At 40.5% G+C, this 16094-nt stretch overlaps 1 protein-coding gene across 4 annotated transcripts; it reads left to right on the forward strand.

The window, feature by feature from the left end:
* Positions 1-1313: 1313 nt before the first annotated feature.
* LOC112279788 (pumilio homolog 1) lies at positions 1314-9209 on the forward strand. Of its 4 annotated transcripts, XR_012217250.2 has the most exons (13): positions 1734-1874; positions 3059-3954; positions 4138-4456; positions 4579-4922; positions 5075-6087; positions 6251-6392; positions 6566-6673; positions 6879-7091; positions 7255-7365; positions 7648-7842; positions 8022-8196; positions 8402-8527; positions 8807-9209. XR_012217250.2 is itself a non-coding variant. In XM_090249342.1 (12 exons), exons 2-12 carry the CDS (start codon positions 3238-3240, stop codon positions 8443-8445), a joined length of 3381 nt encoding a protein of 1126 aa, XP_090105468.1. In that variant the 5' UTR covers positions 1314-1862; positions 3059-3237; the 3' UTR covers positions 8446-9209. The 4 variants fall into 4 exon arrangements, 3 of the variants coding, with proteins under 3 accessions (XP_090105468.1, XP_024370243.1, XP_090105467.1); XM_090249342.1 differs by having other exon boundaries at positions 1314-1862; positions 8402-9209; XM_024514475.3 differs by having other exon boundaries at positions 8402-9209.
* Positions 9210-16094: the final 6885 nt, after the last annotated feature.

Below are 16094 nucleotides of genomic sequence, written 5' to 3' on the forward strand. Positions count from 1 at the left end.
CCCAGCTGAGTTGGAGTTGCACGGCCGCCACCCACAGGCATCTCCACTTTGAGACTGCTACTTTTGGGGAAAGCAAAAACAAATCAGTCGTCTCTGTTCGTTTTCCATGGCTATGCAAGTGGGCCGGCGGCTGGGTGGTGATTTCACAGTTTTTCTGCTCACAACTCATTGGGTCATCTGGAACGTGGAAATGTTGGACTCTGAAGCATGAGCTTGGTGAGAAATCGGGCCGAATTTGGTCGTGATTTCAGCGGTAGCAGACCGGGCCCTGCTGGCAGTCCTTTGCAAACAATTTCTTCGAGTATTGTGAATTGAGGTGAGAGGTGGCGTTTCTGTTATTAAACCTCAACCCACCTGAGATTTTGAATCAGTTGTACAAATAGAGAAATGTGACTTATGGTCTATATGTTCGTCAAAATATATGGAGCGTGTTTTAGGAAAACCCATTTTAGCAGTGCCTTGGATTCAAAGTAGAATGCTTCATGGATTGGGTATAATTCTGACTCTTGTCTTTAATACAATGCAAACATTTGGGAACAATATTTGTCAATGTTTATACCACATCAGTAATTTTAATAACAATAATAATAATAATATTGATGACAAGCAACACATTACAAAAAAAACAAATTTTATACTTTTTTATCGTAATGATTTTAAAAAACTGATAAATGTCAGAAATACCAATTTTGCACAACGTTCGTCTATTGGTTGGAACTCCCAGAGAAAATTAACATAAAAAACAAATGATTAGATTGTTATAATATGCCAAACATAATATTCTATTCATGGCACAATAGAATATCCTACATATGTGCGTGTGTACATATACATAAATATAATTCTACGTGCTTATAGGTTGTAAACTTGAAAGTTGGTACTTGAAAGTATAGAAAGCAATTGAGAGAGACATCACATCACATCCCAACTCCCAACTTTTCAAAGTCTGAAATGCATCTAAAAAGAAATCATAGCAGATTGAGTAGAAGATGGGAAGAGCCATTTTCTGATGTATAATTATTTGTACATACGTGGGCCAAGACTGAAGCATCCATGTAGCTCTAGGGGTCTCAATTTGGAGTTCTTCACCAATCTTACACCTGAAAGGAGTAGCGAGTGAGGTGAGGCATTTTCTGATTGTTTGTCTTTCTGACTTATTGATTGACTGTACTGAACTGGGTATCTTCGAAGCACGCGGAAAGGATGAGCCGTTGGGTGTGTGTGTGCTGAGAGGAGCTGAATCAGGGGTTTGATTAGAGCTTAGGTGGGTTAATATGCACAACTAAAACGCTCCCAGCCCGATTGCACAGAGAGCGGCCACACACGCCGTGCGAGGCGCGGCCACGATCGCAGTCGCACTGGAGCAGGGAATGGATCGATGCGCGACGCCAGACGGATGATCGGTCCCGGGATTGGCGCGGGATTTTAATGCACCCCCACCCTGCGCATCTCGCAGCGCAGATGCGAGAGACCCCATCACAAGGCCCACCCTCGCTGGAAAGGGGCCCATCGCACGGCCCACGATCGCTGCGCTCCGGCGCCCGTCTCCCGGAGTCAGCCACCACACGACGACGCCCACTGCGTGCTGATGCTGCTCCTGCTGCGGTCCCCCCGGTCCCCTAATTCAGCGATACCCCAGTGTGGCACCGCAGAAGGCATTCATGGCCGTGTGATACCGCATCGGAGGGCGCAGAGTGGTCTTTCGCAAGGAAAAGCGGGAGAGAGAGAGTGCGTGTGACGAGTGTTGGCTTTGAGGGGAGAAGGCGAGTGAATGGCGTCGTGGAGTGTGTAGCTCTGCCGTAAATCTGTAGTCATCCCCAGCGACAATCCGCTTGCCCCTGCTCTTGCCCCGCACGACCAAGGTGTAGGCATCGGTAGCACACACACCGACCACTCTCCCCACAGCCTGCTCCCTTTCATCTCTTTTCCTGATCCATGGATTTTTTTTATTTTCTTCCTCTCCTTCCCCTTCCTCCCCCTCCCCCTCCCGTCACTTTGCGATTTAGGGGGTGCAGCTAGGAAGGACGCTTTTAATGATGCTCTTGTGGGATTTCCGGTTGTTAGAAGCGTTCGAGGTGGGGGCAGTTGGAGAGCGCGGTTTGTAAGGTTGATTTATGGACTGCGGTAGCTGGGAAATCTGATCTCTGGTTTTGTGGGTTCTTGTACCCTAAGTGTGCCTTGACATCACGACACTCGTTGTTTGGGTTTACGCCACTTCGGCTCACAGAACCCTAATTGAGAGAGGTCCTATTCGATGTTGTGAGTGCGACTGTAGTCGAGTGGAAGGTTTCCAGCAATGGGATTTTGTAGTGGAATTTAGGCGAGTAGTTTTGTGATTGTGAGAGCGTAGGGCATTGTTTTGATTTATTGGTCATTGAGTGTTTGTCGAGTATTGAATTTAGTTTGGATGTGATATGGTTCAGCTTTGAAGTTTTCCTGGTTAGACGAATGTACTCGAGAAGTCAGAGGATGTTATGCATAGATGCTCCCGGACGCTATACTCTTAGTGTTTCTGTTTTTACTAGATGTAGCAATTGAATAGGTAAACTGAAACGGTGTCGTTATCTAGACGTAGGAGCTGCACATTGTCGTAAATTATCTGGCTTTTGAGGTGTCAGAAATCTGAGGTGAAAGCTTTATTTTTGCTGAATTTCTTGCGTTGATCGCATGCGAGCTGTCTTTGTGTCAAGGTTTTGGTACGATGTCTCTGAAATCCTCGACGGCTCATCTTCATAGTGCTTGGTTACTTGTTCATTTTGCCTTCTTTTCCATTTTAAAAGAAAGTTATTTCTGTCTCTGGAAGTTGGAAATTCTTTCCCAGCACTGGTGTGGCTCAGCCTCGGTCTTGCTGTTTCGCGATTGAAGTTTCACTGGAAGGTTCTGCTTTAAGTTTCAATTCATAGTACGCTACTTAGAAGACTAACTAATGGCCCTTTTTTCAGCAGTATGCGGAAGGGCACCATGGTAATAGTGATGCTTTATGTCACAAAATACATTGAGGAGAATTGTTAAAGGCGCAATGTTCTTCGCAATGCCTAACAGCTTGACGTGTGTGCAGAGGTTCAAGGTGCTTAGCTTGGCAATCATGTCATCAAAAGATTTGAAGCACTGTAAATTATTCCTGATATTACATTGATCACGTGTTTGGTATCGTTGCTATTGGCAACATTTTCTAGAGATCTAGAGAGACTCAAAGAAATGAGCTGTGTGTAATGGTGATATTTAGTTTGTAGTAAAATGACGACAGAGAGTCCCGTTATGATGATGCCTGGAGGGATTACTGGTAGTATGGGAACTTTGGGAGAGGGCCCAAGAACTGGTAGCGGAGGTGTTCATGGCAATACACATGATTTAGATGGAGTTACAGAGTTGGGTCGTCTTCTGAAAGGGCGAACCCGATTTGATAACATTTTGAACTCTGGACACGTACCGCAAAGGAGTGGCAGTGCTCCTCCCAGCGTGGAGGGGTCATTGGCCACAATGGGTGGGTTTTTCGACATGCCCACCAGCCCCAAAGGTGGGCGCACTGCAAACCTCCAATCAGGGGAGGAGGACGTATTGGATGCCGAAGAAGCGCAGCGCGCAGATCCCAAGTACCTGATATATTATTACAGTAACATCAATCTGAATCCGAGGTTGCCTCCACCGTTGATATCATGGAACAACTATCGGTTGGCGCAGAGGTTGCAATCTGGAATGGGGGCTGGGGGGTTTGGGGACAAGAAGAAATTGCGATCGATGGACGACAGCAGCAGCAGGTCTTTGTACTCGAGCCAGCCAGTATTGCCAACACACAAAGAAGAGCCAGATGTTCCAGAGGAGGACAATTCACCGATGGGCGCCCTTGCGAGGACGGTATCTAGCGACTGGGCAGAAAGAGAGAAGGGCGATGGGTTGATGGGTTTGTCATCTGGAATGGGTCCCCGTCCCAAGAGCCTTGTGGATCTTATTCAGGTACTTTAGCTAATGCAGCTGATCCAGAATTTCTCTGTGACTGGTTGATCACAGTTTGGTCTCTTGTGGTGCTATGGGGCTGAGGTAACAGAGTGGATGTCACGAGTTTTAAGGTTGATTGTGATTTTTGAGTTTTTTTGCCGTGACGGATAATTATAACTGTTATCTGCGATGTTGGGGCAGGAGGATTTCCCTCGAACGCCATCGCCAGTGTATCATTTGTCTCGATCGTCTAGTAGAGCCGCAAATGATGAGAACGAGGCTGCCAATGCGGTGCTGGACCTGCAATTAGCTCATTTGCGAGAGTCGGCTGCGAGGGAATCCATCGCTGTCGTAAGTGGAATGGGGTCTAGAAGTACGACTCCAATATCTGGTGTGTCGAATCTGCACCAAACTTCAGGACCCGCAGCTCCTGTACCAAGAATACCTACACCTGAGATTCCACTTTCAAGCACTGTCCGTTCGGGCAGCCCAAATTTGGCCAGGATGGGTGGTGTATCAGGTAGACTTAAAAATTTCAGTGTTTTAGATGGATTGTGCGTTTGCTGAACATATCGTCTACATTGACATTGCTGGACATTGTGGGCGAGTTTGTGAGGTAAACTGTTGAAGTTTTTGCTTCAGGACTTCCTGGTGGAAACATGTCTATTTCTAGTTCCGAAACGCGGAGCGTGGTGCTGGGTTGCGCTAGTGGTGCCAGTCCTGCGGATTTTTCTCAGATTGCAATGCAGCTGAATAAGACAGCCAGCGCAAGCAATGCGGATTTCGAAGCAGCTTTCAAAGGGTTGAGCATGTCCGATATTCATGGATCTACAGCTGCCCGCGAGGGAAGGGAATTGCAGCAACGGCAACAACAACAGCAGCAGCAGGAGCAGCAGCAGGTGCGGCTCCAGCAACAGCAGCAGCAGCTGCATCGGCAACGGGCTCAGATAGCTGCTCATGCGCAGGCCCAAGCTCAAGCAGCCCAAGTGAGCCGCACGGATCATTGTCTTTGCTGTTGCGATTATGATTGAGTAGCGTGTCTGGCTGCTGCAGGACATGTACAGTTGGTGTCTACTTTGTCCAAATTTTTTCTCAGGTTTAGTTTGTAACCTAGACTTATGGTATGTTTGGTTGCCAGGCTTTGGCATATTCTCAAGCAGTACAGCAGCAGCAATTTTATGCGGGTTTAGACTCTGGGTACCCGGGTCAGCCTAAGTTTGGTATGGGTACCATGGCAAGTCAACAAGTTGGTGCAGCTGGGCTACAACCCACTTTAGGAGCAAATACTAGCCCGGCGAATATGTATGCTGCAGCAGCGGCTGCAATGTATATGGCACAGCAGAATCCCTACTATTCTAATATGAACTCTGCGGCCGTTTACGGTCCTCCGTATGGACTGGGTGGGTACCCAGTGAATCCTGCAATGCTGGTCCCCATGATGACCGGATATCCACCTCCAGTGTTCGATCCTGCTACTGCAACTGCTCTCGCGAGCATGGGCGTGAGAGCTGGTGTCCCCGGTTCTCCTGCTCAAGCAACGGTGGGCATGCAGAATCTGTATAAGTATGCGGGTGGAGCTTCTCCTCCGATGCACGATCCGTTGTATTTGCAGTACATGCGTGCGGCGGAGGAATCCCGAGCAGCAGCGTTGGAGCCTTCAGCGTTGAGGAATTACATGGCTGGGGCTCCTCTGGATGTGGTAGAGATGCAGAAGAATCAGCTGAATGCGATGTTGGGGGGTTATGCAGTGGATCAGAAGTCACAATTTGGAAGGGCGGGATCCATGGGAATCCCGATTGCTAGCCAGAAGAGCGGTTCGGTGAGCCCAGCGTACTATGGTAGTCCTCCTGGGGTAGGTATGCCACACAACAATTCACCCTTAACGAGTCCGGTCCTCCCGGGATCATCAGTCGGACCTGGAACTTTTCCGATGCGGCGCGATGAGCGCAATATGCGGCCGTCTTCAGCATCGAGGACAAATTCGGGCAACACGGGAGCTGCGAGCGGCCTGACATATCCAGGGTGGCAAGTGCAGAAGACGGGCGAGACCACGGAGGAGACACGGGGTTCGACGTTGCTGGAGGAGTTCAAGAACAGCAAGACGAGGCGATTCGAACTGTCGGACATTGCAGGGCATGTTGTGGAGTTCAGGTACGGGTGATGTAGAGATTTCCGGTGGAAGGTGTTTCGTTGGTAGGATGATGTGCTATGCTTTAGGTTGGGATGAAACGTTTGATGCGGGGAATAAGATGTTCGCAAGAGTTAGATACAAGTTAACATGCGTGATGACGGAAGTGTTACTGGTTGAGTGCAGTGCCGACCAGCACGGGAGTAGATTCATTCAACAGAAATTGGAGACGGCAACTCCAGAGGATAAGAACATGGGTTTTCAAGAAATTGTTCCTCGAGCTATTACGCTTATGTCGGATGTTTTCGGCAACTACGTCATACAGAAGGTAGGAGTTGCTAATGGAGGTGGGAGAAGTGGAAGGTTTGAAATTGTTGTTTGGTAATCGGTGACGTGTGGTATTTGGTGGTAGGAGGTTATTATGTTGAAGCTTAGTGGAGCAATTGTAGGCGTTTGCTTGTTTCGTTGGTGATGATGGGTGGGAGGTTGATATTGGTGCAGTTCTTTGAGCACGGTACTCAGCAGCAGAGGAGAGAGCTGGCAAGCCAGTTGGTGGGGCATGTTCTGGTGCTGAGTCTGCAGATGTACGGTTGCAGAGTGATTCAGAAGGTATGACTTGTGGCTGGATTTGCATGGTCGAGTGGATTTGTTGTTTTGGCGAATAGCTGAGACGGAAGGAGAACGAGCTGGTGTTCATTCCTGCGTAGAAGGATTTGAATAAGGGTGGTTAAAAGCTGTTGGGTCATGTTCTGGATTAAAATTTGGATACAAAGTAATTTAACGCAATAGAGACGTGTTTGTGACGTGTATGCAGGCGCTGGAGGTGGTGGACGTGGATCAACAGACGCAGTTGGTTTCGGAGTTGGATGGACACGTGATGCGGTGCGTGCGAGACCAAAACGGTAACCACGTGATCCAGAAATGCATCGAGTGTGTGCCGCCTGCTAAGATCCATTTCATTATCTCTGCGTTTTACAATCAGGTGGTGACTCTGTCAACGCATCCTTACGGATGCCGCGTGATTCAGGTAAATGGACGCGACTTGAAGTTGAGTGGTAGCATTGGTGAACATGTGTGTGTAGTACCGCGTTGCCATCGTAGAGTGAATGGTTTAATATTCTATATTTTGGATGCTCCACTTATGATCCCATCGTAACGAGGCGTAATGTCGAGAATATGGATGAAAACAGCGAGTTTTGGAGCACTGCACGGACGAGCAGAAGCAGAAGGGTATCATGGAGGAGATATTACGTTCCACTTGTACTTTGGCGCAGGATCAGTATGGCAACTACGTTGTACAGGTGAGGAGATATGATGGGGTGTTGGCTATTGATGATTGTGAGGTGGATGCACGGTCACAAAGTTTTGAGCTTTGTGAGTGTACGTATGGAGACATTTGCCTTGTGGATTGGTCTGTATATGTGGGTTATAGAATGGAGTGTAAGGCTGCTGCTTGGTTGTGGTTATGTTATACTTAGTGATCACTTTTGAGTAGTTAGGGATGTTCAGTTTGTGCTTTGTGCTGGATACAGCTTTGCTGACATATTGGTGTATATGCGGCCTCTCCTTGATGTGTTATTTAGCACGTGCTTGAACATGGACGGGACCACGAGCGAAGCGATATCATCACAAAGCTTGCCGGTCAAATTGTGCAAATGAGTCAACACAAGTTTGCATCAAATGTGGTGGAAAAGTGCTTGGAGTATGGTGGCCCAGCTGAGCGGCAGATATTGGTCGATGAAATGCTCGGCCACACTGATGAGAATGAGCCTCTACAGGTAAGGCATGGGGTTGATAAATAAGATTTCGGACCTCGCTTCAGTTGATAGTCATGGAGCTTGATCTACTATTACGTTGTGGGAGTAATGTTCTTCACTCGGTTTCGGTCTTGTAAGTGCGTAGGAAGGGGTCTTGTGTGATGGTGAATGCATGTCTGATCATAGGTTCTGTTATGCAGGCAATGATGAAGGACCAGTTTGCAAATTACGTTGTTCAGAAGGTCTTGGAAACCTGTGATGAATCTCAACGGGAGCTGCTGCTTGGCCGAATTCGTGTGCACTTGCATGCACTGAAGAAGTATACGTATGGCAAGCATATCGTTGCACGTGTTGAAAAGCTGGTTGCTGCCGGGGGTGAGTTTTCTGTTCTAGTTTTCAAAAATTGTGGTACATAGTTGGCGTTGTTTCGCAATTAGTGGTGAAGAGGTTGTAGGATGAGTGGAGCTGCGAAATGTGTGATTGGATCTGTTTTGGTCGTGCTTAGCTTTCACCTTTGCTGAGAAATTTGCATGAATTTTTGTATAATTTCCTGTCTGATAAGAGTTTTGGTTCTTTGCAGAGAGACGTAGCGCTGCCTACATGGCACATATTATGGCTACTTGAAGCTCTGCCACAGACTTGCCGATGCTGGCTTCTCTGAAAATTAGATGGGCCACGTATCATATCATTGCGTGGAGGAACGGAAGTTAGTCTTTTCTTTGCCCATGTGTCATTCAATAATTTCTTGAGTTGTAAACGAAGTGCGGGCAAGCTGAAGATGGAAGGCCAATCTTGGAGTGGGCAGAATTCATTTTGTGAGCAGTAAATAGTGTAACAGTGCAGGGTTGTACTCGGATCATGTTAATGGTTGGGAGAGACGCAGGATGAGGGCCATTGCAGCTCGTGTCTGCATGTACCTTGTGTGGTTTTGTGTTGGAGATTCATGTATTTATAAGTAACAGCTCTAGATGTTGGGATGTGATAGTGCAGGGAGTACTGCCATTGTTCCCACCTCTGAAGGTTATCTCTCGTTTCTCCCCGGTAAGTCGTGATTTTAGGTCAGGCAGTTTATGGAAGAGAAGTGTGAAATGGTACAGAGCAGTGGTAGCGTGTGAAAAGAAGGAAAGGGTCGAGGCGGGAGTTAGCTGTAACAGGCGTGTATAAAGAGCAAGTGTCCTTCGTTCCATTATGTATAGACTGACGTGTGTAGGTCTTGCGAAACGTTGGTTTTGAAGGATCGTAAGGTGGGTGGTTGTAGGACCCGTTCTATCCTTGCTAGTGCTGCTACCGAAGGTTAATTCTTGTGCAGCGGTTGCGCCATGGCCCTCTTGATGTAAATAGGGCCCCTTCAAGTAGAAGGGCCAGCTGGCAATGTCTTTATTCTTTTAGCCTGGTGTAAGGTGATGTCCAAATGCAATTCTGTTCTTCCACATTTGATTATCTTTTATAGTTTACATTTATTTCTAAGGAAGTATATTTCAAAGTTCACGTCAATGATGTTAAACATGAACATCTCAATTCAAAGTGTGCCTGAACAAAGTGACACATATGCCTGTGATGATTGAGGGGTGTTTGAAAACTACATTTATGCAGAACATGATTGGTTTAAATGACCTATGCGTTGTCAGAATTAATAAATGAAAACCGCTGCTATGACGACGATGACACGTAAGGAAGTGTAGGAAAGGAAGTCTTGGTGGAGGTTTTGTGGTTCTTCCGAAAAATTCGTGCTTTACCTTATCTACCACATGAACTAGGCTATTGATTGCTTTGAGAATGATGGAGATGAAGTTTTTACTAATCATATGCTTGGTGCAACTTGAGTTTGAATTGTATTCTTAATTAATAGAAACAATCTTAATCAAATGTTAGCATGCCAATAAATGATTTAAGTTAAATTTTCTTTAGTTTTTGTTTGCTTAGTATATAATTGGATTTTCTCCTTCTATCCACCTCTCTCCTACTTTTTTGAATGAGATATTATATTTTACTTAAAGTATTTGAAATAATGATGGTTGTTGTAAGTAAAATTTACAAATTTTTAAATTTACTTAAAATCCAATTGTATCTAAAGGACTTGGAATAAATATAAGAAATAAAAAAAATAAATTATGTTTGTTTTTTTTTTTTTTTCTTACTTGAATAGAATATATCTATATTAATGAAGTAATAAAAGTATACCAAACTAGATTCTATATATTTAGTAGGTAGAATAAAATGCATTATAAGAAAAGAACAATTGTTAGAATTAATTCATTTAAACTTTTGTGTGAGATCACAATACATTGAGGTATTCTAAATATGTAATTAATAACTTTGTCAAATCTAGAACCTAATATATATTTTATTATCTATGATTTATCCATTCTCTTAAGAAGAAAAATCTCTCGTTTTAAATCTTTTATCAAAAAATATTGACAAAATTCCAACTAATTTGTCTCCTTTTAATGACATCTTTTCAAATCAATCTTCTAATATGGATTTTATTTCATACTTTGTTTTTGAATACATTTTTTTTTTTCTTTGAATTCAAATAGTCTATTAAAACTTATATATTTGGATTTACTCTTTTAAATTTTATTCTGGATTTTTTACTTATTATTCCATTTCTAATTTTAAATGAGTGATCAAATAAGGTTTGGTATTGAAGTTCTATGAGTCCTTGGTTTAGCATTTATTATTTTAGATTTGAAGAATTTTTGAATATTTGGTAGATTAAATTGAAGGCCACTTATTTAGATACAAGTACTTTCATTGCTTCTTTTAGATCAATGATACAAAGACTACTAACATCATAATATTTTACAACAAATTGATTAAACTTTTTGAATTGTGTTGAAGAAGTAATATCCTATAAGAAGTTTTTATTTATAGATTTAATTTTATAAAAAACCTTCAGTAATTCAATCATACATCAAAAAAAAAAATTCAATGTAATGGCTTTATTTGTCACAATGATTTTGGTAGAACATCAATAATCTAGTATTTTTTTAAATAAATAATAATTCAAGTATAATAAGTTAGCTTGTAGAGGATATTAATTTAGATAAGTTAGTAATAGTTAAAGGATTAGCTCTTGGAATATGAAAAAGCCGTCCTATAAATAAGAGATGAGATCAAGGGCCAAGAAATAAGGTCAAAATAATAAAGAATCTACTAATAATATCCTAAGATTATGTAAGAATATAAAGTACATATTAAGAAATATTCTTATAATAGATGAGATACCAATGAATATACTTCATACATCCTTTGATGAATGTAAAAGTCAAAAGATGGAAGTTGTCTATTAGAGAAACAACCTCCATCTATAAGTACAGGGTATTGGAAGTAAGAGTTATCTTCTTCTATATTTCTCTATGTGTGCAACTATGTTGATGCTAAGAGACTTTTAACTTGTCTTTCTTCTTTAGGTTATATGTGAGTTTTGAAGTTCTATAAACTCTTTATTGCTATAAGGAGTACATCATGTTGTTATTATTGATATTAGGATTTAGAATCTCCTAACTTTCACATTTAAATCCTATTCTAGATGTTAGATTACTCTTAGTTGTTGTTAAGTGTATTTCAAATTATGAGTTTGTTTTACTTTTTAAAGCAATGTTTTAGAATACTAGTCTTCTATTATCTTGCTGAGTTAGAACTTTGATGGACTACCTTTGTGCTTTCATATGATAAAAACACTTAAGATGCTTTATAAGGCCTCTTATAGTATTTTGAAGTAATTTGTATGTATAGAAGTAATTTAATACTAACAAATCTAATAGAAGATATTTTTATAATTCATAAGACTTATTAAAAGTCTTAAAAGTGAAGTTGAGAATGATTTGAGAGTGAAATCACTACTTCATTTACAAAGAGGGCATTTTGGAATTCTTAGGCAATAACACCTTCTCATTGATTTTGAGAGCTTTATTGTAATAGGATATAGATAAGATAATTGTATAGATAATTAGAACAATGGAAGTTTTTAGAATTGGAATTAGGTTAGAGGACTAAGTAGAATCCACTATGGAACATTCTAGAAAGAATTTAAGGTCGTTATTTAGGTGGAGCCTATCATAGAAACTTCCAGAAAATGAGTATAAGGTAGTTATCTAAGTGGAGCCTAGAACCTAAGAACATTCTAGAAAGTCTAAGGTAGTAGGATAAGGTATAAATAGCACTAGCCAAGGCCTTTTGGGGCATCTAGTCAAGTATGGCTTTGGATCCTTTCTCTTAGTAAAATTTGGTTTTGCATCTTTTTGTTTAGTTTTGCTCTGTTCTATTTTTTTTGGCTCAGTTTTGTCTTTCATCTCATATTCTGTTTAATTTCGTTTAATTTTGTTCTTATCTATTTTATTCTATTTTGTGATGACACTTTATGTTGATGTGGATTAGAGTAATCTTGAACTTTTGACATAATCTGGTCTTATTTCATTAGTATCAGAGCGAGTATTAGACTGTTTACATTTGATAGTATGTCAATAGTCATCATCTAGTCTAAGATTAGTTGTTGTGGTTACATTGGATATTGTGTTGAAGCTACCACGAGCTACTCTTAAAAAGTCAATCGAGAGGTGAAAAGACATTACAATAGTGGAGTCCACTGGAAAATTACAATATATAAGATATGATGGAGCAATACTAGATGGAGATTCAAATGCAGCACCTCTTAGGCCAAATAGCTACTTTTCAAGGACAAATACAAGCCTCAAGGATAAGAAAGTCGACATTTGCTAGGTTGAAATTGAGTAAGCTAAATATATACTCTAGAACTTCAAGACAAGAAGATGTATGTCAATGGCTCTTCAACATGTGACAATACCTCCAACTATTTGAGGCAAATGCCACTAAAAGAATTATATATGCAACGACCTATTTGAGAGATGCAGTAGCTATTTGGTGGCAACATTGAGTTCAAAACTATAGAGCTCAAGGTAGATTTCATAATTGGGAGGAATTTGAGACCAAATTTAGGAATCAATTTTGGCCCATCAATGTAGAGAAGATAGCACACAATCACTTGACAAATCTTATACAAGCTAGGTTGATGCAAGATTCTGTCTCTCAATTTAAGTCCCTATGTCTCCAAATTGGCAATGTTTTGGAGACAGAGATGATGGATCGATTCCTAAGAAGTTTGAAACTTGAGATCCAATAAAATGTAGAGCTAAGGAATCCACAAAAATTTAAAGAGGCAATTTGGATTACAAAAAGGATTAATGTTATAGATTTCAAAAATTATAAAGCACAGCCTATAATATGAAGTCTTATGCTACTATCTAATACTATGGCACAATAACCAACGCCAATGGAGATTGATGCCCTATAAGGATCACTCTTACTACAAAGATGATAAATATTAGTGCAAAAGGGATTGTATTTTTATTATTAAGAGCCAAGCCATTAAATTGGACATTGTCGAAAACATCAAAATTTAAGCACCAGCAAGACAAGGTGGATTCACAGTTTCAAAACTCACTAAGTTGATAATGAGTCAGAGTAGGAAAACAGGGCTCCGTAGTAATGGTGCTAGAGGCTAGTATTGAAGATAGCTACTATCTCTCAGAGACAAATGGCATGACCTTGGACAACTATAAAAAGAGTCAACTAATGCATCTAATAGAACTACTAAGAAGACAACCATGTCAAGTGCTTGTAAATTGTGGCTCTATACAAAATTGCATCTCAATTGAAAATACTAACCGACTTGGAATTAAATCTAAGGTAATCAAAGGAAGAAGTATATATCTTGTAGATGATTGAGAGAATGTATTGACTGAGACGTGTGAAGAAAAAATCTTGAGATTAATTGACATCTACATCTTAAGAAAAGATTCAAGCTAACAAAGCTAAGGTATGATATTATCTTTGGTATGCCATGGCTAGAGATGGAAAATAAGCAAGTTGATTGGGTAGCAAGGACAATCTCTTTTAATGATAGAAGATGCAAGGTGATTCTCTACACCTCTGCATCAAGTGAAGAGGATAGACAAACTGTAACTAAATATTTACTTGTAGGGACAACTTTTATGAAAAAGAAAATACAACATGAGCAACCAATATATATAGTGGTTCCAACTTTTGCATAAGTGGTGCAAAAGATAGTCAAAGGAGTAGAATGAGTAGAGCAATTCATATGAAAATATCAAGATGTCTTTCCAACCAACCTACTTAAAGGTATACCTCCTAATCAAGGTGTCTCCTTTCAAATAGAACTATTGTCTAGAGCCAAATCAACAAGTCGAGCAATTTATTACTTAACACCAAAAGAATTTCAAGAGTTGCAGAAGATATTTGATGAAATCTTAGAAAAAAAGCTTCATTTGAGAAAGCACATCACCATGGAAAGGAACTGTATTCTTTGCATCTAAGAAAGATGGTGGACTTCATCTTTGCATTGACTATTGAGGCCTCAATAAGTAGACTATTAAAAATACATATCCACTTCCATACGTAGATGATCTTCTTGACCAACTTTGAGATGCAACCTTCTTTAGTAAATTAGATCTTTGGAGCGACTATTAGCAAACACCTATTGTAAGAGAGGATGTAGAAAAGATAACATTTTGTACGCTCTATGGACATTTTGAATAGTTGGTTTTATCTTTTGGCCTTATAAATGCTCCAATCTCTTTAATATGTCAAATAAACAGGTTGTTTTGAGATCTTTTGGACAAGTATGTAGTCATCTTTATTGATGATATCCTTATATATAGTAAAATCTCTAAAAAGCATAAGCAATACCTATAAGAAGTGTTGCGCCAAGTACAAGATAGTCACTTTTATTGCAACAATCAAAATATAAACTTTGGAAGTTGAAAGTTACATTTTTAAAGCATGTGGTGTCCTTTGAAAGCATACATATGGAACAAGGTGAAAGCAGTAGAAGATTGGTCAACCTCCAAAGATGCTTCTAAAGTTCGCTCATTTTTAGGCCTTGTTGAATACTATCGTTGTTTTATTCTGCAATTTGGTCACATTGCTACATCATTAACAAACCTATTGGAGAAGGATGCTTTATTTGAATGGAAACTAGAACAGCAAAACACCTTTGATAAGTTAAAGGAGGGACTCATTAGTGCTTCAATATTACAACCATATGATTGTAAACTTTCTTGTACTCTTGACATTGATGCTTCTGACTTTGCTATTGGAGCAGTTCTTCAACAAGACTTTAGTAGGGGCCTTCAATCTATGGAATATAAATTATGCAAGCTCAGAGGAGCAGAGCACAATTACTCTACATCTGATCAAGAATAATTAGTGATTATATATGCTATAAAGATATGGCAACATTATCTATTGGAAAATCCAATAGTTATTTGGACTGACCATTGACCCTTGCTACGTGATTTGCATCTAAAAAATATTAAATTGTAGCATCATTGTTAGGAAGAACAATTGCAACTTTTTGATATCTAGCTTGAGTACAAGTAAGGGCAACAACATACTATGCCAGACAACTTATTGCAGAGATGAGACTTAAAAGACGAATTGAGAAACAAGGTAGAAGTCACTACCATTAGTAGTATCATTTGATATGTAACCAAAGAGATAGAATGGAATGAAGCTATACATTAGGATACTTATTTTAAGACGGTTAGCAATCAGATCAAGGTGGGTGATATTCAATATCAAGATTATACTCTTAGTGATGGCTTACTTTATTTCAAGAGCAAATTTATGTACTCGATAATACTAAATTTTGGATGTGCGTACTTTAGAAGGGACATGTCATTCCAATTTCTAGACATCTGAGATGAAAGAAGACTCTAGAATAGATCTCAAGGACATGGTTTTGGACATATTTGGATTGTGATGTTTAAGCCTTTGTATGCTCATGTGAGTCATGTCAACATAATAAAGTACACAATGTAGCATCTCCTAGACTATTATAGCCAATTCTGCTACTTATTACACATTGGGAGCATGTAACAATAGATTTCATTATGTGTTTGTCATAGATGCCTCATAATTATACTACGATTGTTGTCTTTGTAGATCGACTCTTAAAGCAATTTCACTTGGCCATGATACACTTGGATATTGATGCCCCAACGCTTGCACAAGTCTTTTTTGATACCGTCTTTGATCACTATAGATTTCTTCATGTCATTATTTCAGATTGGGATCCACACTTCATGGGAAGTTTTTGGAAAGCCTTATTTAAGCTACTAAGTACACAACTTACCATGTCTACAACCTTCCATCTTCAAACAAATCAACAAATAAAGCATGCAAATCAAACCTTGGAAGATATGTTGTAGACATTTGTGGTGGTTCATCAT

Source organism: Physcomitrium patens, chromosome 3, assembly GCF_059467195.1.
Source record: "Physcomitrium patens ecotype Gransden chromosome 3, ASM5946719v1, whole genome shotgun sequence".
NCBI lineage: Eukaryota > Viridiplantae > Streptophyta > Bryopsida > Funariales > Funariaceae > Physcomitrium > Physcomitrium patens.

What these genes read in the sequence shown, in the direction of transcription:
- LOC112279788 (XM_090249342.1), top strand. Translation starts at nt 3,238, where the DNA reads ATGACGACAGAGAGTCCCGTTATGATGATGCCTGGAGGGATTACTGGT. An exon ending in GGGCATGTTGTGGAGTTCAG is followed by an intron (nt 6,088 to 6,250) that starts GTACGGGTGATG and finishes GGTTGAGTGCAG; the next exon opens with TGCCGACCAGCACGGGAGTA. An exon ending in GCAACTACGTCATACAGAAG is followed by an intron (nt 6,393 to 6,565) that starts GTAGGAGTTGCT and finishes ATATTGGTGCAG; the next exon opens with TTCTTTGAGCACGGTACTCA.